This window comes from Corylus avellana, chromosome ca2 (genome assembly GCF_901000735.1).
Source record: "Corylus avellana chromosome ca2, CavTom2PMs-1.0".
Taxonomy (NCBI): domain Eukaryota; kingdom Viridiplantae; phylum Streptophyta; class Magnoliopsida; order Fagales; family Betulaceae; genus Corylus; species Corylus avellana.
The window spans coordinates 5,137,251-5,158,564 of record NC_081542.1 but is presented as its reverse complement, the minus strand read 5'-3'; the positions used below and the strand labels follow the sequence as shown (position 1 = coordinate 5,158,564).

Genomic DNA, 21,314 nt, shown 5'->3' with positions numbered 1-21,314 from the left:
TTTGGGTAAAACTCACAATTAAAAAGGAACAAGAGTGTCTATTTGAATCGTAACATATCACCACGCTTTCACAGCTAACGTCTTTGGCGACTCACTCTATCGACATTGACAAGGTGTTTGGCTCTGATACCAATTAATGATACAAACATTATGTAAAACTCACCCTTAAAATTCGATTTGCAAAGAGAAGATGCCTACAAACTTATATAAACATAATTAAGGTCAAACTAAACTAATGTGAGACACAAAGGTTATAACACATATCATCGGTCTTCGAGAAGAGATTTTTTTCTAGAGAGAGTGCCATCAAACTTTGACTGGTTTTTAGTGAAACCAAGAGGCAGCTTGGCTGATTTTTAGAAACCAGGTGGGATTTTCAACATCATATATCGAGACTTTATCTTCCACTACTTTTCCTGGCAGCTTGCAATTATTAATGGGTATTATTGTCTACATCTTCTTCTTTCTAAGATAACAGTCTAAACTGTAGGCCATAAATCTTTCTGGATGAATGCACAAGTCAGTCATGCATCAACTGATGTTTTTATTTAATAAAAAGCAAGCGTACGTAAAAAAGATGGATGTGAATGATGTCACCTTTCTAATAAGATGTTATTCAAAACAAGTATTTTCCAGTCAAAGCAATTAATTTTTTTATTAACAAATATAAAGTCCTAATCAAAGAAAAAAAAAAAAAAATTGAAGTACTACAACTTTTTCTTACAAATTTATGTGACAATATGTTAATAAAGAAAAAATAAAGCAATAAAATTTGTCATGTAAATTTAATTGTTTGGTGGTTGTTATAGTAAGAGTTAAAGTATTAATTCAATGATTAAATTTTATATTTTCTATCAACTTAAGCTTTTAGAATAAATGATGATTTAATATGATAGTAGAGCGGGAGGTTCAGAGTTTATCTTCTATTCCAGTTAAATATTTTGTGTTGTGCCTCATTTATTAAAGAGATTTTGAACTCACTTGTGAGAGAGAGTATTAAATATTTGATTAAATGGTGATTTAACAGTAAATATCACATGGGACTGCCATATCACTTTATAAAGATTTTTAAGTAACAAAAATATAGTACCCTTAACAAGAATTTAGAAAAATACACGTCTTTAAATGAATCCCGGGTGTTTTTGTCAAGAGAAATGTGCTACACACATTACCAAGTCAAAAAATAAACACTCTGGTAAACACTTGTGAATATGTACGTGTAACGCTGTCTTTTGTCAATTGACCACCATGATAGCCTATGAGTTGAGTTCCCCACCCTCCTTTAATTATCTTTTTAGGTATGGTAAAAGTAAAGAACGTGGTACTTTGGTAGATGAGATTCGATCTCATCTCTTATATAAAATAAATAAGAGATATTATCAACTAAACTAATTGACTACCATTATAGTCTATAGACATCGACTTTGATTCCTTCATGATGTAAGATATCCAGCAAAGGCTCTTTAAAGATTACCAAAACAAATTCATTTTCTAAAGACAATAATTTAGTTGAGTTTCTCAGACATTTGGCTTGCCGAACATTCTGACTAAATAAAATATAGCAAAATAATTATGAAGGCTCTCAGCCAAAGAGTTCCTTCTTGCATGTGCAGAAAAAAATAAAAAAATTCCTGAAAATAACAAATAAGACTCATATTTGACCAAACCTTAACAACTTAATTGGTTCACAAATCAAAGAATTATTTTATTGAAGAATTGCAATTAAGCACATGAAAATTAACAAAGATATATTTTCAGTGCCACTTGCTGCTTAGAATTTATTTGGGTTTTCAATTTTAAAAAGTGCGATTTAAAAATAAAAGTTTTAAATTGTGCAATTCAAAAACGTAATTTTTTAAAATGCAGTTAAGCGTTTGGCAAAAGCACAGTTTGGCCTTTAAAAACACTATCCCAAATAATTAATCTTCTACAATTTGATTTAAAATTGCATTTTTAGTCTATAAAGTCACCATGCCAAATGCACTTGATGATATCATAGACCACCACCGATTGTGGTTGAATGTGAGTCACAGTCACAAAACCTCAATTTGGCTGGCTCTCAAACTATCTTTGTTGACATTAGTCTTTGGTGGTTGATTATTATGCAGTAAAATGATTATCAATAGGGTTGAAACAAGCACTAATTTGCTGTTTTATACTTCATTAATTATTAACATAAGAGTCAGGGCCGGCTCAATGTATTTTGGGGCCTCAGGTGAAACTTTGGAATTGGGCCTAATTTTTTTTTTAAGTAAATTTTTTTTTTTAAAAAAAAAAAGTAACAAAAAAATAAAATAAAGTCAAATATGCTCTTGCATTACTGGGTCAAATTATGCAATCCTTTCAATTAGACTTAAAAAATTTCCATTATTTTCTTAGTAAATCTTTTCATTTTGTCATCTAAATGCCAAATTATTCTTACCAAGCTTCTTTACTACAACAATAATTCTAAACAATACTCTTTTCCAATGATCTTTCTCTTTGTTAATTTGTTCTTGGACATTTTGATCAATTGTTTTATTTTTTAATAATCTCATTTCTAAATCAACCCAATCATTCATGTTAATGATATGCTCATTGGTTGTTTCATGACTTTTAAATTTAGCACTAAGATTTTTAAGTTCCTTCATTATCTAATTGCGTTATATTAGGTTTTGAATTAAATAACTTACAACAAAAACAGAATACTCTATCTAAATCTTTTGAATAGACTAGCCATCTTCTATTATGTTGCTTCCCATTTGATAACTTTGGTATATAATATGTACTAGAAAAATGCCTAGACTTCTCATCTTTAGGAAAATCTATATTATTGTATCTTATTGGACCATTTTCTACTAATAAATCTCTTAATTTTGCATCAATATTTTTTCATTGGCCAGGGTCATAAATATTTGTAACAAGAGAATTAGATACATCAATAGTATTTTCATTATCTTCTAATTCTTTTTCATGAATTTCTTGTTCATTTATGAGTTTTTCACCTAAATTACCCTCCATATTTTGTTTATTGCTAATGACAAATATATTTAAAGCTCATCTTTGAGTTCAATCAATTTCTCTACTTTTCTTTTTATTTTTTTTAAGTTTTTCATATCCATATGCATATTTTCTACTATGCTTAGTTAAAAATATTAACAACAAACACAATTTAAAAAAAAAAATATTATGACTATAATAAAATAAATTATAAAAATACAATAATGAAACCTGACTTAGAGAGGCAAAGATGAGAGAGTTCTTGGAGTTGGAGATTTCTGGTTTTGAAGGAGAAGAAGAGTTGGGAGCATTAGCATGAAGGTTCTTGACTTCTCGTTCTATATGTTGGTCCTTATTAAATTGGGCCTTATTACTTATTTGCTATTATTAGAGGTTTTATATCTTTTTTATTTTTTTCCTGGGGCCTAATTAAAAACAAATTTACTATTTTTTTGGGGGGGGGGCCCTTAATATTTGGGGGCTCTAGGCAACGGCCTCAGTCGCCTACCCATTGAGCCGGCTTTGATAAGAGTAATAAAATCATCATGCCAAATGCACTTGATGATATCATAGACAACCGCCGATTGTGGTTGAATGTGAGTCATAGTCACAAAACCTTAATTTGGCTGGCTCTCAAACCTCTTTGTTGACATTAATCTTTGGTGGTTGATTATTATGCAGTAAAACGATTGAAACAAGCACTAATTTGCTGTCATGTACTTCATTAATTATTAACATAACAGTAAAAGTCTGCTTTCATTGTGATAACCATGAGGCCACTAGAGAATTGTTTTCTTTTACTCTCATTATTCAATATCATGGACTATGCTAATTAGGGATACTAATTCTTTGATAATTGATAAGGAGTGGGAATGTCAAATTGTCAACCACTTGAGATTCTTTTTATCCGGGGGAAATGCTAAGAGCCTAGGAGCTTACAAAAGGGTGTGTTTGGCAACCCATTTGTTATTTTTTCACTATTCACATCACTTATTCCCCTTTTTATATAATAATTTATTTTTTACTACTATTTAAATAAAAAAAATTACTACAAAACAAAATTTGTTTACTGTTCTATACAACTTTTTTCACTTTTTTTATGCAAAATATTATTACTTTTTCCCACATCAATTCACATCCAAACACACCCATTAAACAAACATCTCATTCCCATTTACCTTTCGGATTCCTTATGTTAGTTGATGGCGTTAACCCAGACGAAAAAACAAACACGAACACACATTTTAAGTTTTAATGTGAAATGACAAAAGTAATTTGACTTTAGAAAATAATTTTACTTAAATACCATTAAAGTTTAAAAAAATGCAACAAAAATGTCGTTAATTAGCCACCAACCGTAGGGGTGGAAAAGCATCCACCCTCCAAGTTCACGGGTTTTTTCATTATTATTGTTGATACGATAATAAATGTTGTCATTGTTGTTGTGGGGTCATTTAGTGGAGGAATTAAAAAGTGAAATTAATATTAATTTAAATTTTGGGTTCTTTCATTAGAAGTAATCGGTAACGTATGAACCATGAAGTCATCATTCCTAGGATAAACCATGCTTTCTCTAAGTCAAATCAAAATATCCAATGATCACTTTAGAATAGCAATCATTTTACTTTTTTAACATACCTTCGATCCCAAGGGTGTTTTTGTCAAAGGATTTGAAAAAAAAAATCATATTATTTATCTTAAAATTAATCTCAATATTCTTATTTTTTACATTACATCAATCATTTTTTATTACTATTCAAATAAAAAAAATTACTACAAAACAATTTTTATTTTTTTTATTTTTTTCATACAAAACATTCTTACTTTTTTCTCGTATAAATCAAATTTGCTACGGTTCTAATCTACTCCCTTTTTCAAGTCCTTTGGCAAACCCAACCTAAATGTAATTGGAAAACATTTAAAATTACATCCTCAATATTTTATATAATAATACTTAAAAAAAAAAAAAACCCACAACTCCAGGCCGTTATTCTTGTCGAGCTCTATGGCCATGGAGGTTGAAACTTCATGGCATGGAAAAGAACCATGCACATGGAGCTCCAATCTTCATGGTCATGGGTATCAAAATCAAGTTCATCCATGGCCATGGATGGCTATGGGGATTGATTAGTCCTGCAGCTGTTGAGAGGGCTTGTTTGGGTGTATATTTGAGGGGTTTAAAGTACATTTAACACTTAAAAAGTTCGTTTAAAGAAAAAATATTCATTTTGTAAAAAAAATTAAAAGCGCTTTTAAGGGTTTAAAAAACTTAAAAAAATGGCCAAAACACACTTTTGACAAAAGCTTAAAAAAAATTTTTGACTGAAAAGTTTTATTTTTCAAACACAATCTCAAATATGCTCTGGGTCGATATGGACATAGCTTTTTTTTTTTCTTCTTTTTTTTGCCCTTTTGGTTTTATTTTATTTTATTTTTTTAATATTTAGGTGTACAATTATCATTTTATTATTTTTATCTGTTTTCCATCATCAATGTGAAAGGCCTTAATTTACAAAAATTGAGTAACACGAGGTTGTTAAATTAAATTTAAAAAAAAATTGAAAAAAATGAAATTTATTAAAGTCAAATCAATTTAAACACATGGTTATTTTATAATATTTTCCCTAATTGAACACATTAGTTTTGATGCGACATTGACACATTTTCATGGAAATTGATTGCATGTATATCCTTTGGGCATCTAAAAATACATAACCAACATCTTTTTGAAAGACTTTTCAGACCCAAGTGTCCATTTTTTTAATATATAGTTATAATATATACAATCAAATTAAGATGAGATTTTGTTTTCATGCTACAATCGCATTGAGATGCCATGCTATATAGGCAGAGACCATGAAATCAAGACCTATCCGACAAATAGATCAATCTGGCAGCCTACAAGTCAATAATGCCAGTTGATGGCTATATATAAATTAATTTATTTAAAATATCACCATCATGATGGCTATAATAATTCCACCATGATTTGCTCTATAATTAGCATCATTCTTATGCTTCCACTGTAGTTTTCGTGGAAAATGTGTGATAAGTTTCAACACGTTTTCTTTCTTTCAGCCTTCCTAATCCTCCCCATTCTAGTTTTTTAAATTAAAAGGATAACATAATGTCATGTTTGTTTTAGCGTAAATATTTTTCTAAAATAGTTTTGGTGTAAATATTTTTTGTTTTTTGTATTTGATTGGTATGGTCTAAAATATTGATCAACTCGAAATGTTTTCAATTCATCAAGAAATATAATATTCATGATGCAGAAAATGGCTTACATTTCTCATATGTGTAAACCATTTTCAGAGCTCTCGTACATCTTTAAGCATGTTATTGTGAGAGGATTAAGAGTTTGTTCGAGATTACAAGAAAGGCTTCAATTTTTTTCAAATGAATAGTTTGAAGACCTATTGACTCTAACAACTGATTACAGAGTTGATCATTCTGACCTTTCAATTCATAGATGTGAATCATGGACTTATGAATAGGGATATTCCCGAAACTCACACAAAAAAAAAAGGAAGTGAGTTAGACAAAAAGAGAAGAAACTTGGACAAAAAAAGAAGTTACTTGGACGAAAATAGTAGAAAGCTTAAAAAGTAGTTTTAGTATCTAAAAAGTTGAATCAACCAAAAAAACTAACATGTTAGGTAAAAAATTTCAAAAGTAAGATTTTTTTTTTTTTTTTTGAACTTCTCACTCCAAAAAGGCCAAAACACACTTTTGAAAAAACATTTTTTCACTTTAAAAATTTTATTTCTCAACTCAATCTCGAACATGCTCTTAAGAAACCTATTTGCTTGAATCAATCATTAGCTGCCCGAACACTTATCCAGGCAAGTGGGCCTCACAAGAATCCTCACACTTACAATTTGTACAAACAATTGCATTAGATGTCAATCTCATTCTCAAAGACCATGTATTCTCATATACTCTCTTCTTTCTTCTTTCTTGGCAGGTCATTTTCGTCCTGAAAGTACCAAAAAAAAAAAAAAATGTTTGATGCCAAAACAAACAACCCCTTAATTCCTTCATTTCCTAGAAGCCAGAAACATGCAAATGGTTGACCCTGGCACAAAATTTTACTTTTCTATGATCTCACTCAGACACCTTTGAATTTTGAATCTGGGTTGTTGTTGTTATTTGTTATATATGGTTTGAAAGCTTGAAACAGTCTGGAAAACCCCAACCACTCCACCTCAACCAATACTCACACAATCCAGATGCGCCCACTGGTTTCACTCTCTTTGACCTGTCATTGTCGTCCCATATATCTCACCAATATATATCTCTTTCCCTACCCTCCTCTGTTTTTCACTCTGCTTTCTCAATCTTTCTTTCTTACCAAACAATCACATACTTCCAGACATTGATCACGGGTAAGCCTCAACCCTTATGCAAATCCAAATTTCTGGGAAAAAGTTATTCAACTTCTTTCTAGCCCTCTGTACTTACAAATTCTTTCCCAGTTTGGCAGTTTGCATCACACCCCATCTTCAGTACAATCCCTTGTAATCTAGTATAGTATTTTATTTTATTCATCTTACAAAGCTTTTTTTTTAAAACAATTTTCTTCTCAGGCCAAATCCAGAGCAGCAGCAATGGATCCGATTCAAGCAAACCAACGGAATTCATTTTCCGACCAGTCAGAAAGCGCGGGAAGTTCACGAGCTGGCTACAGCGGCCCTCTAAGCGGCCCATTAGTTTCCAACAAGAGAAATAGCAGCAAGAGAAGTGCGAGATTCAAAGACGAAGAATGCTTGGTGGAGATCACTCTAGACGTACGCGACGACACCGTTTCGGTGCAGAACATCAGGGGAGGGGACTCGGAGACTGCGTATTTGGCAAGCCAGCTGGAGAAAAGGCCATCTTCGCTTGGTTCCCAGCTGTCGTTTAAGCTCCGGCAAGTGTCGCAGGAGCTGAAGCGCATGACATCTTCAAAAAGGTTTAACAAAGTTGACAGGTCCAAATCTGGGGCTGCTCGCGCCATTCAAGGCTTGAAGTTTATGTCCGAGAATGTCGGAAGTGAAGGTTGGTCGGAGGTTGAAGCTCGCTTTGATGAAATCGCCGTCAATGGGATGCTCCCCAAATCTCGATTTAGCCAATGTATAGGTACGCAACAATTTGGTTAAACTACTTTTGATTCTTAATTTTCTTTGTTTTTCTCTTATTTCTGTTTGTTTTTATACGTCATAAATACGTAATTTTCTTTACATGTCCTTGCTAGTGGGAAAATCCAGAACAGTAGACACATATTACTTTTGAAACTGAACGGAGCATGCGTGTTTCAATGCATAAAAATAAAATAAAAAACTTTTCAATTCTCTAAATAGGGAAATAAACATATACTTTTGTAGCAAGGAGAAAACTTTTTGGAGCGCTGCTAAATTGTTTTTTACAAATGGACGTTAGTCACTAAATAATTAAATTTTAAAAGACGGGAGACAGTAAAAATAAAAAATTTGGGGGGGTAAAAATTGATTTTGAGGAGTCAATTTAATAAAAATATAATTTTAGGGGGTACATGACTAAATTCCTAAGGCTTTGGATGGTTTCGCCCATGATATGATATTGTCACGTCTATTTGTAAGCTCACATTATAATGATCACGTCAGCCACCAAATAATTAAATTTGATTGTGATGGATTATGACTTATGTAGTAGTGACATGTGGACTATAAAGTTTGTTTGTAAGGAGATTGTTGTGGCTAGCATGGTAAGTGTCACATGAATTGCCATATTAATTTATAAGTTTTACTGAATAATTAAATTTGATTGTGACAGATTATGGCTTCTGAAATGGGATTGTACTAAAAAAAAATGTAGTATTCCAAATATTTTCCTATTTCTTAAACATATTATACCCAAAAAAATAAAATGTGCGCCGTACGCAAATAAATTGACACTTTCTTATGTGGGCATAAATTTAATAGTAGTAACTCTAAAGTTGATGGGTACCGGTGTAATTGTTAATAGGGATGAACGAGTCCAGTGAGTTCGCCGGAGAACTATTTGATGCTTTGGCTCGTCGGAGAGGAATAACATCATCTTCCATAACCAAGGCCGAGTTGGGCGAATTTTGGGAACAAATTACTGATCAAAGCTTTGACGCGAGGCTACAAACGTTCTTTGACATGTAAGCTTTTTTTCCCATGCAACTTCTGTTACGTGCCCAAATATTTCAATGGCTAGATGATCACTTGGTAGACCATTATTATTGATAATGTGTACAAATTCAAATTATTATATATTTTCTCAATAATTCAGCCATTCATGCACATGCATAATGTGCAACCTAATATGAGAATATTCTTTTGACGACCCACCGTCTGAAAATAGGGCTTAATAATTGTTCCCATGCCAACGTCCTATATGATGATGTTTCTCTTATATATATTTTAATCATAGTTTTTATAATATGAATTTCCACGACATATTTTTTCAATAATTGACACGGTTGGTGCCAAAATGGATAAGGTGGCAATCAGACAACAACATGTGAGAATAATCATTTAAGTTTGAATTAGGGGCTTGGTGGATTCTACAGGATTAATTTGATTTTTTTTTAATAATTAATTATACAATTTTGAGGAGAAATTTCATTTTTTTTCAGCTTAATCTTTTGTCTAACACGCACTCAATGCAGGGTGGATAAAAACGCGGATGGTAGAATTACTGAAGAAGAGGTGGAAGAGGTGAAAAATTATATTTAAAATTGAACTGATAAATAGACTTTTACGGCAATCAATTATTTGATATAGAAAATTTATTAGGTGATTTTATGTTGATTTACTTAATTTTTTTTTTTTCAGATTATTACCTCAAGTGCTTGTGCAAATAAGTTGTCAAAAATCCAAGAACGCGCCCATGAGTATGCTGCAATGATCATGGAAGAGCTGGATCCAAACAACCTCGGATACATTGAGGTTTCTATCTTTCTTTTTTCTTTTTTTGGTTAGTTGGAAAACAGTCTGATTGAAATTGTGTTAAAGAGTTTAAAAAATGCTTTTAATATGTTAAAACTATGTCAAGCAAAATCTATATTTTCCACCGTAATTTCAACTAGGTTCTTGGCCTACTCAAATTTCAAGTAAACGGCCCGAGTTTATTCTAAGTGGCCCAAGTTACAGGATAGAGATTTGCAACTATTTCGTTGTTGGATCGAATTGCTAGTAATTTAGACAACAAATATGAAAGTCTCTTATAAAATCCATCTTTCGAACAGGTCTTGAACAGTCCATATACTTGTTAGCATAAGCGGGCATTCACATTTTTTCTCCGAATTACTAACAATTCGAACAATAGAAAATTGCTTGGATTCGGATCAAAAGTTACGATTTGGTAGCAAATTCTCCAAAACTAACAACAAAGTTAAACGTATCTTTGCAGCTATACAACTTGGAAATGCTACTCCTGCAAGCACCTATAAGCCACACAACGAACTCAGCAAGCGACAGCCGTGCTCTGAGCAAGTTGCTGAGCCAAAAGCTAGTCCCAACAAAGGAGCGCAACCCCGTAAAGCGGTGGTGCCGGGGGCTGGCCTACTTCGTGGAAGACAATTGGAAGCGGATTTGGGTGATGGCTCTGTGGCTTTCAATCTGCGCTGGCCTTTTCACATGGAAATTCATTCAGTATAGGCACAGGGCTGTGTTTGACGTGATGGGCTATTGTGTCACTACTGCCAAGGGCGCAGCCGAGACCCTTAAGTTCAACATGGCCCTAATTCTTCTCCCAGTCTGCAGAAACACCATTACTTGGCTTAGAAGCAAGACCAAGTTAGGCGTGGCCGTACCCTTTGATGATAATATCAACTTCCATAAGGTACCAAATACTTATATAACACGTTTGAAATTGCGTTTAAAAGCGCTTTTAATTTTTTTTTTTAACCAAACATGTAGTTTTTTCTTCAAACGGATTTTTTTTAGTATTAAACACATTTTTAAACACCACAAAATGCATACCCAAACAAACCCTAAATCATTAGTTGTCTATTTTAATTATTATTTTTTGAGTAATTTAATTAATATTTAAACAGGAGCTTATTGCATTGCCTTTTTTGTTTTTTCAAACAAATTATTTAGGTAATTGCTGTAGGAATTGCAATTGGGATCGGGCTACACGCCGGTGCACATTTGACATGCGACTTCCCCAGGCTGTTACATTGCACGGAGTAAATATGAGTCAATGAAGCAATATTTTGGCAATACCCGACCCGACAACTACTGGTGGTTCGTGAAAGGAACCGAAGGTTGGACCGGTGTGGTCATGGTGGTGCTCATGGCTATATCATACACATTAGCCCAACCTTGGTTCCGTCGGAACCGGCTAAACCTCCCAAAAACTCTCAAGAAGCTCACTGGGTTCAACGCCTTCTGGTACTCCCACCACTTATTCGTCATCGTCTACGTCCTCTTTATAGTCCATGGATACTACCTCTACCTCTCCAAGAAATGGTACAAGAAAACGGTAAGCATTTTCAATTTTCAAAACCCGACACAAAACCTTAAACGAGTCGAGTTATGGTTGACATATATATAGCCTTATACCGATGTTTCGAAACGACCCGAAACATTTTCTTAACTTTCTTTGTGCTACGATTTTGCCGCAGACATGGATGTATCTGGCGGTGCCTGTTTTACTATATGCATCTGAACGGTTACTTCGAGCATTTAGGTCTGGCTATAAAATTGTGCGGATATTAAAGGTTAGTGTTTTTTTTACTGGCAAAATTATGTTATATATCCTACTGAGCTACAAATTAATTAATCTTCGTGCAATAATAGGGAAATTAAAAAATGTTTATTAATTTTAATTATCTTGATTTTTCAGGTTGCAGTGTACCCTGGAAATGTGTTGTCCCTGCATATGTCTAAACCTCAAGGTTTTAAATACACTAGTGGGCAGTATATTTTTGTGAACTGCTCAGCTGTCTCTCCCCTTCAATGGTAATTTCAATCACTGCTACTATTAATGTTAGTTGACGACCGTCATAATGTACCAATGAAAATCAATATTTGAATCAACGGAAACTTGTTAAAAAGAAATCAATGATTGATTTTTACTAGCATATTATCATAATAGAATCACAAATAGTATATTAGTTTACTAAATAGCAATTCTCCTGTTAGTATTGTTTTTGCTTCTCTTAAAGATAGCTAGTGTATCGTGCACTTCAGGCATCCCTTTTCGATTACTTCGGCTCCAGGGGACGATTATCTGAGCGTCCATATACGCACCATGGGCGACTGGACATCACGGCTAAAAGCTATTTTCTCCAAGGTAAATTTTGATCTGTAAATTTCCTCAATCATTGATCACAGGAGTTTTTTCTTTCATGAGCCTAAACATTCTTCTCTTTTAACATTGAAACATATTGAATTAATTTGGCATGTAATGTAATCATAGGTATGTCAGCCTCCTTCTAGCGACCATAGTGGCCTTCTAAGAGCCGACATGGGACAAGGCAATAACAAACCAAGGTGATTTTTGATATTTCGTTTCTTGGTCGATCATTTTAAATGTCACTAAACTCTTAATTATTGTTTACTAAAACTGAATTATGGAACATATTAGCAGGATCCCGAGACTCTTAATCGACGGCCCGTATGGAGCGCCGGCACAAGACTACAAAAAGTACGACGTGCTCCTCCTCGTTGGCCTCGGCATCGGCGCGACCCCTTTGATCAGTATTGTTAAAGATGTGCTTAATAATATGAAGCAACAAAAGGAAGTGGAAGAAGGGATGGTGGAGAGTGGTGCAAGAAATGATCATAAGAGAAAACATTTTGCTACAAAACGAGCATACTTTTATTGGGTGACGAGGGAGCAAGGCTCATTTGAATGGTTTAGTGGTGTGATGAATGAGGTAGCAGAAAAAGATGGAGACAAGGTGATTGAGCTTCACAACTATTGCACCAGTGTTTATGAAGAAGGAGATGCACGGTCGGCTTTAATCACCATGCTTCAAACGCTACAACATGCCAAAAATGGTGTCGATATTGTCTCCGGCACCCGGGTTAGAACACATTTTGCTAGACCTAATTGGCGTAACGTTTACAAGCACGTTGCCCTTAAGCACCCTGACGAACGAGTTGGTAATTATCTTCGCTTTTGTTTGACTACTATACTCATTTCACACCAACTATTATCGTGACGTGTTTCAAGTGTGAAGAGTAGCTTTGCTCTTCTGTCATTATCTTTTTAGTATTAAATTTTGATTTGAGCTGATTATGTTTTGTTATTTGTGGTAGGGGTGTTTTACTGTGGAGCACATGGATTGGTTGGAGAGCTAAGAAGTTTAGCTCATGACTTCTCCAGGAAAACCACCACCAAGTTTGATTTCCACAAGGAAAACTTCTGATTTTTTTGTTCTTTTTTACCAAAGTGTATTATATATAGATTATGTACCCTTATTTTAAATACGTGTATAATTTTACGTTGTAATTTACATATAATTAATTAATTCACTTCCAAAGAATTGCTTATTTGCTAGGGCAAAATGTTGTAGCCTTGCAAATAGCTGGAGTTGTTAAAAGGCTTTTATTTTATATATGAATAAATCAATGCTCAACTGAGAGTACTCTAGCCTTCAAAAATACCATCATTACCTGATTACCATTAAATCCTCAAGTATTTTTCAAAGGAAATACGCTTCTCTTCACGCTTAGATTGTACATTCATTTCATACCTACTGACATTGTGTGTTTTTAGTAACTTTTCATATCACCTATTGAGCAATAATAAAAAAGAAAGGCACTTAAAACACGTTGTAAAATGGGTGAAAAATTGTTTTATTATTTTCATAAACATAAAATAGGAACAAAGCCCAAGCCCAACAAACAGTCAGATTGAACAGATTGGGAGCAATTGGATAGTTTTCTTTGAAATTCCTCCTCCGGGTGTGGCTGAAATTTTGTTGAGCAAAAGCTTTGGCCGGAATCCGATGAACCCAGCCGCAAAGAGGGTGGCTGGAGGTGGTGAGGCTACGTATGGGCCGGTATGTCTCAGGTGGTGGCGGTTTTATTCAAATTTTTTTGGTGTTTTAATAAACAATTCATTTGAATAATTTAACTACATTAAATTGTTTTGCACAATATTAAATGAAAAATTGAGGAATTACACAATATTAAGAAGTGGTTATTTTTTAACAAAACAAAACTTACAAATAATAATCAATGTACGAATTCAAGTTTGAGATACAATACTAATAATTTGACAATTATGTTTATAAACATATAAATAAATCAGAATAAGCATATAAATAAATTATACAATATGAATTAATTATTTTGGCCAGGCAATCCAATAATAAGTCCAATACAATCATATCAGAGAGTAAACATAAATTGAAAATGAATGTGCCAAATGAATAACGCGATCTTATAAATTCTTGACACAAAAGCTAAAAAGGTGGCGGTCAATTAAGGAGGTTTGAGATGGCATACCAAAGACATCACAACCAAGAAAAGCAAGAAAGAGTACAAACTTCAAAAAGTCATTCAACCCTTCATGCACCTTCACAACAAGAAGGAGGACACTTAAGGTGGTCGGATCGAAGCAGCCGCAAGTGGGAAGCACTAGCACAATGTTTGGAGAACACCTCAAAAGGGTTTGCAACCGGATTTAGAGATGAACATAGACGCACACAAAAAAAAAAATTTTAAAAATGTGGAGAACCACAGTGGGAGAAGTCGCCGGAGAGGTGGTGACCCGTGGACCATATGTATGGAGGCAGAGGATGACAGGGAGGAGCAGAACTGGCTAGAGAAGAAGAATGTCGGGCATGTGCACCGGGAAGAGGGGCAGATCACAGTCAGGGCCGTCTCAACCATTAGGCGAGTTAGGCGATTGCCTTGGACCCCCAATTTAATAACGCCCTCAATTAAAAAAAGTTTCCATAAAAAAAAACCTTATTACCCTCCATACTCTTTAATTAAGGCCTCTAATCATGGTAAATAAGTAATTTAAAAAATGCCACAATTTAATAAGGCCACCAATTAATGAACATAATAAAACAATTTCCATAAAAAAAAGAAATCAACACCTAATTCCCGTTTCCATAAAAATAAAAAATAAAAAATAAAAATTTAAACACAGTCAACATATATGCTTAAATTAAGGCCCTCTACTTAATTTCAAAAAAAATTAATATCATTTGATTCTCTGACATTCTGAAATAAATAAGGCTTAAAAAATTGATATCAATATATAAGGGAATCAAATAACAATAAAGATATTTTTAAATAAAATACAATCTTAAACAGGTAGATATTATTATTATTATTTTTTGGCCTTGTAAAATGACAAACTTAAACCTCAAATATAACTAACAGGAAGGGATCAAGTTTCAAAGATTGTGTCTAACGTTTAAAATCAAATGGGAAAAGTAAATAAATAAATGCTAGACGATGGAAAGTTTCTAAAATATTTTATTCAATTACAAACTCATCTCTTTATAAATTTTCATTTTTCTCTCTATATCCCTATTCAAGCCTTATTCAGATTTGAATTTTATTGACAATATCTGTTATAGTTGCTTATGCATAAAAAAGTTTTTCAAAATTAAAATTGATAAAATCTTACCTAAAATCAACAATGTCACAAGAGAGATTAAATGGATTAGCTATATTATCAATTGAAAAAATAATGTAAGAAAATCTTGAATATAAAAACTTAATCAGTAATTTTGCATTCTAAAAAGCAAGAAAAATGATTTTTAAATAAAAATATAATTAATATTAAAATAAATTAAATAAATATTATTTTTTTTTAAAAAAAGGCCCACTTAAACTTTTCACCTAAGACTTCAAAATATATAGGGCCGGCCTTGATCACAATAGATCTAACTTTCAAGTTATTTTATATATATATATAAAGGGAGGACCAAATGCTACTTCAAAACATCTTTAAGCAAATTATATTCACTTTTGAAAAGCAAATCAAAATCATTGATCCAATAAGTTGGACCAACAGTTTCATATAATAAAGTTTTCCATTTTATGCTTAATACCCTTTTAAGGGAAAAGATCCTCCTCCAGCCTATAGAGACCAGAATAAACAACCTATGTGAAAAAGTAAATTGGAATTTTTTTTTTTTTTTGTCAGGCCCTTTTCCAGGCCCATGACTTAATTATTACCTTCGGAAATGCCCCTCCCACTGTCCCAACTCGCCATACCTTTAAACTAATTGTACCACGGCCCTTTTCCCAGGCCTGACAATCTACCTGTGAAAAATAAAAGTTGCTGAATAAGTTTCATCCTCTAATTAATTTGCTTTCCACCTTCACCCCCAGCAGTAAGCACCAATCTCTCAGAGTTAAATCATTTCTATAATTAAAAGTTATGAACACTGATTTTTTTTCTACATTTTTCAATTAATTCCTTTTGGAGAGTCAGCACTTTCTGATCCCAGTGTTATGCCAGCCTGAAAGAGATTTATCAAAGGCTCTGGTTTCCTTAGTGCATAAGGAGTGAGAGATTGAGAGAAACAAGCTGCCTCTTCATAACCTGATTCTGAACTCTTAAATTACTATTTATACTAAAAGTTTATATTAATAAAAAAAAATTAATATAAAAATGTATCAAAAAGTTCATCTGAGATTCATTGTTAGATGTTAATTAGTTGATAAAACTACTTCTATATACTTGGAGAAGTGTATTCGATGAAATAAAATGATTAACAAATCGAAGCACTTCAAAATTATATAATTAATAAATAGGACAGAATTTTCCTTCAAATTGGGTAAGAGAATTTTTCTCAAATTTAATTTATAAAAATGGCGTGTCATTTAAACATATAAGATGTACATGTTTTTTTTTAATAATAAGAACAAAGTTGAAATAAATTTTACTAAAAATTTATGTGCATTTTACATGTTATTAAAAAAATTGACACATATCATTTTTATTTATAGACAGTTTCTTCAACCCAATTTGAGTGTGTACTGATTAATTTAATACATGTTTTTTGATAAAAATAATTTTCATAGTATATATTAATAATCAGAAAATGGTGCTAATTTAGCACTTTCTCCACTCAAAAATATATTGTAATATATAAATAAAAAGCTATACATATAATAGACACATACAACTGGAATCACAGTAGCCATTGAGGCCCATAACTCTATTCTTCTTCTTTTTTTTTTCTTTTTTTTTTTAAGGAAATCATAACCCTAATTGTCTAGAACATTAGCGATAGCTTTCTTTTACTGTTTAGGGTTAAATATTCTTTTTAGTATTTGAATTTAAATGCTTTTATTTTGTATTATAGATAATACATGTGTTACTGGTAAAGATACCTCCGTATATGAAACTAACTAAAGTAGACGTAGAAATTTAGAGAGAATTTTGTGAAGTTTTTCAGTGATAAATAAAACTTCCCCAAATCCTACTTGCCTTGGAGCCCAAACTGAAAAAGAGAAAAGGAGTTCCTTAGTCCCTCAGTAAAGTTGCTTAAGGGGAGTATATATATATATAAATGAAAATGCTTGTAATCTCAGCTTGCAAAAAAGCATCAATGCTCTAAATAAGTTGATAGGTGTCCATTTATTTAGTGAGTTTATATAATTTTAATTCTCTTTGGCAACAGTTGTACTGTTGCCACCCCATCAAGCACCAACCCCTATGCCCTACTCTCTCTCTCAAAGCTTCTTATTCCCTCTTTTTAAGTAATCCTTCCCACTCATACTGCATCCCCTCTCTCTCTCTCTCTCTCTCTGAAGATACCAACTTCTTCTTTCCTCTTCTTCCAATGGCTGCTACAGAAGCGAAGGCAGAAGCTAAAGAGGCACCTAAAGAAGTAGTAGAAGAAACTTTAGCACCTCTCAGAGGCAAGGTAAAATTTATATAATGGTTTCTTTGAAGACCCTCTTCTTTTTCAACAAAATTTCAACTCTTGCTTGTGCCTAAAACTTTTCTCCTCTTTTCTCAGACATGGGTCTTGAAAGTCTCCATCCACTGTGAAGGCTGCAAAAGAAAAGTCAAAAGGGTTCTACTTGACATTGAAGGTAACCTCAAAACCCATATAGTTTTAGAGTTTCATTTTCTTATGGCTTGTTCCATTTGCTTCCCCAGAAAGCAAAAACTTGTTCATTTACTCTAGTTTTGTTCTTTCTTTCTTGCAAGTTATTCCTTAAATCTCTCTTTTAATGTTCATTTGTATTTTTTTCAGCTGAAATCTTATGGTTTATGAGCTTTTGTCATCTGAGTTCTTTCTATTTTGCTCAACATCAGTATTTTTCCTTGGTTTCTCTGTTTTTCTCTTCCATGTTTGCTTCTTTTTTCTTTTATTTTTTTTGTTTTTTGTAAGTTCGATGTTTCCAGTTTCCCACCTCTTCCTTTTCTTTTTGTGCCGTTTTCAAAATTACACCAATCGCAAGTCCAATAGTAATTTTAAGAAAGGAAGGAAAGGAATTTCTAGTTGATTTAATTGTTTCCCTAACTAATTTGGAAACTTTCTCTTCGATTCTCAGGTGTCTACAAGGTAGATGTTGATTTGAGGCAACAAAAAGCCGTCGTAATAGGGAATGTAGAGGCAGAGACTTTGATTAAGAGACTGTTAAAGACGGGGAAACATGCAGAGCTTTGGCCTGAAAAGGCTGACTCAAAAGAGAAAAAGCGCAGCAAAGGAAAGAACAAAGAGAAGCAAATCGAACAAGAAAGCTCTGAAGAAAGCAACCATGGCGATGACAAGGAAAAAGAGACGGCGAAAGTTCAAGTCCAAGACTCTGCTAAAAATGGTGAAGGTGGCAGCCACTGTAATGTTGTCAGTGAAGGTGGTAAAACCGGTGGACAAGCGAAGGAGCCGAAGCCTGAGGTGAAGCAAAATGTAACCGTAGCGGCCGGTAGTCAGTCACCGGTGCCTGAGCAGAAGGGTGCTGGCGACGGTGAGAATGGGAATGAGAAAAGTGGTGGGGGTGGTGGTGGTGGTGGTGGGAGTGGCAGTGGAGGTAAAAAGAAGAAAAAGAAAGGCCAAAAGGCGACCGTCACTATTGACGAGGCTGGACATCCTGGCGATGCACCGCCACCTGGCAGTGGATCACCGAATCATGGGCATGGGCACGGGCACGGGTACGCGCACGATCATCAAGGCCCATTAATGACTGAAATTCCAGCTGCGGGCAATCACAGCCATACACCTCAGCACGTGTACCATCATCAATACCCACCACAATACCAACCACATTACGATGCACCGCCAGTGTATGCAACGAGCTACAGCAGAGCACACCCCGTTAGTAGCCACGTCACACACTATTCGTCGCCACCACCGTATTCACACACGTACGTGCAGCACCCGGTTCACGACCCCGAGCTGGAGCATCCACCGTCGGAATATTATTACGACCCGCACCCATCCGCTTCTTCGTTCGAGCTATTCAGTGATGAAAATCCAAATGGGTGCTCCATCATGTGAGCAAATGGAGCGACCACATTGGAGATTTTGGGTATAGGCAAAGCTTATACTGCTCGTATAAGCCAATGGGGAGATAATTTTCGTGACGTGATGTATGTAGATATGAAAAGACATAAATGGGGCTTGCTCTACTGCTCTAGTGGGTTTTTGGTGGGGTATTTGTGGTAATTTAGTACTACTGTTTACTGTTGAGTTTGGTTTAAAAGTTGCTGTCTGCTTAGGTGTTTGTAGCCGTAGGCCCCCATTCTCTCTCATTCTCTTTCTCTTTCTCATCTGTCTCAAAAGTAGATTTGCTTGGTGGCTAGTTACATAAAACAGAGCAATAAGTGCTTTGGTAGGTCCATGGGTTTTTAGGTATGTAGCCAATATCAGTAGATGAGAATTGAGAAAAAAAAAAAACAAAAAAAATTAATTATTCAAAGTAATAATCAAGCTAAATTCGGGATCCGTAATTCAGACGGTTAATGTAAAGAGATTTTATCTTCGATTATTTTTTCGAAGAAATAGTGTAAGACTGCAATTTGGACCGTTAATGTAAGAGATTTTATATGAGATTTACTTGTTAGACTTTATATGAGGTTTACTTGTTCGAAGAAGTGGTTGGGGACGATGATTAGCGGGCACGGCGAAGTAAGCATTGATTTGCAATGCTGCCTTAGTTGCAAGTGGTTTGTAGGAATTCTGTAAGAGACTTTATATGAGGTATGAGGTTTACCTGATCAAAGAAGTGGTTGGGGACAATGATTAGCCGGGCATGGCGAAGTAAAGCATTGATTTGCAATGCTGTCTTAGTTGCAAATGGTTTGTAGGACCCTTGAAATCTCTTAATCCCTCAAACTTTTTCTGATGTGTAAAGGGGTGTTTTGACTGGGAAGTGGGACATCAAATGTATTACAATACAAAGCTTTGTGTTAAAGAAGACCCAGGAAAAGATTACCTAACAAAGTGTTCGGTCCTGGTTTTTTGTGTCCCTTTGGGAAAAACGTTTCTTGCTTTAAACACGTCTTTTTACAAAGAAAAAATAAAAAGAAAAAAATGGCTTCAATTTTTATGGGTTTTCTTTATTTCCCACTTTCTCTTACTTTGAGAAAACAGTTTCTCATTAAAACAAGCTTTGGAGTGTGTGACGTATTGTCTCTTTCTCTTTAAAACTGTGGTGTTTCTTCTCAATTTCTGTTCTCTTTTTTTAAGCTGTCATTTCCTTCTTTAACGTGAAATGCTTTGTTGGTTAATAATGCCTTTTGAGTTTGACATATTTATTCATTGGTTTAATATTCATGTTTTAACAGGCTTCAAATCTACCACGACCAATAATTAACACTCATGACATTGAATTACTCGAAAACAAATAGTTTATCAGAGTAAAAGTTGCTAAGCTTTCACCCCAATTAAAAAGAAACTAGGTTGGGGTGCATACAACCCCTTCCTTCTTTTACATCTCTCAATTTTCTCTCTCAGTTGGGAAGGAACAAATAAAGAAAGATACCATCCTCATCAAATAGAAGCAAAAATGCTTCTTAGCTTCCACTTGAATTAGACTCTATACCTAAAGTGGGTATGTTTGTTAAAAAATCTGGGGTTTTTTTTTTTTCTTTTCAAATAATTACCCAAATCACATAACGTTCAAAGTTGTTTTACCTTTATATTATATTAAAAAAGAAAAAAGAAATAAAAAAATAAAAAAAAATCATCCAAAACAGCTAACCAACCCAGAGCCACCACCAGTTGAACCTCCAACTACGTATCCAAAGATATATTAGAAAAAAAAAAGTGGGATGACACTTGGCCTAACTCCTTTCCTAATCACATTACCAAAATGTCTCATTACTTTTCTTAACCAAGGGTTATTTTCCGACTTCTAAAGTGGGTTTATTCAGGGTCACTTTGGTAATATGCCAAAAAAAAAAAA

At 33.9% G+C, this 21,314-nt stretch overlaps 2 protein-coding genes across 2 annotated transcripts; both read left to right on the top strand.

The window, feature by feature from the left end:
- Window positions 1-7,170: 7,170 nt before the first annotated feature.
- On the top strand, window positions 7,171-13,567 carry LOC132171663 (respiratory burst oxidase homolog protein B). The gene is given in 14 exon segments (XM_059583036.1): window positions 7,171-7,367; window positions 7,569-8,100; window positions 8,965-9,124; window positions 9,635-9,683; window positions 9,801-9,914; window positions 10,378-10,809; window positions 11,070-11,143; window positions 11,145-11,454; window positions 11,597-11,692; window positions 11,818-11,933; window positions 12,165-12,267; window positions 12,394-12,467; window positions 12,565-13,082; window positions 13,239-13,567. Coding segments are annotated over 13 exon segments (2,667 nt in total). The 5' UTR covers window positions 7,171-7,367; window positions 7,569-7,589; the 3' UTR covers window positions 13,349-13,567.
- A 3,966-nt stretch (window positions 13,568-17,533) lies between these two features.
- Window positions 17,534-19,625, top strand: LOC132171539 (heavy metal-associated isoprenylated plant protein 36-like). Its single transcript, XM_059582878.1, has 3 exons — window positions 17,534-17,824; window positions 17,921-17,996; window positions 18,462-19,625. The coding sequence occupies exons 1-3, from the start codon at window positions 17,741-17,743 to the stop codon at window positions 19,403-19,405; spliced, it is 1,104 nt and encodes a 367-aa protein (XP_059438861.1). The 5' UTR covers window positions 17,534-17,740; the 3' UTR covers window positions 19,406-19,625.
- The last annotated feature ends 1,689 nt before the right edge of the window (window positions 19,626-21,314 follow it).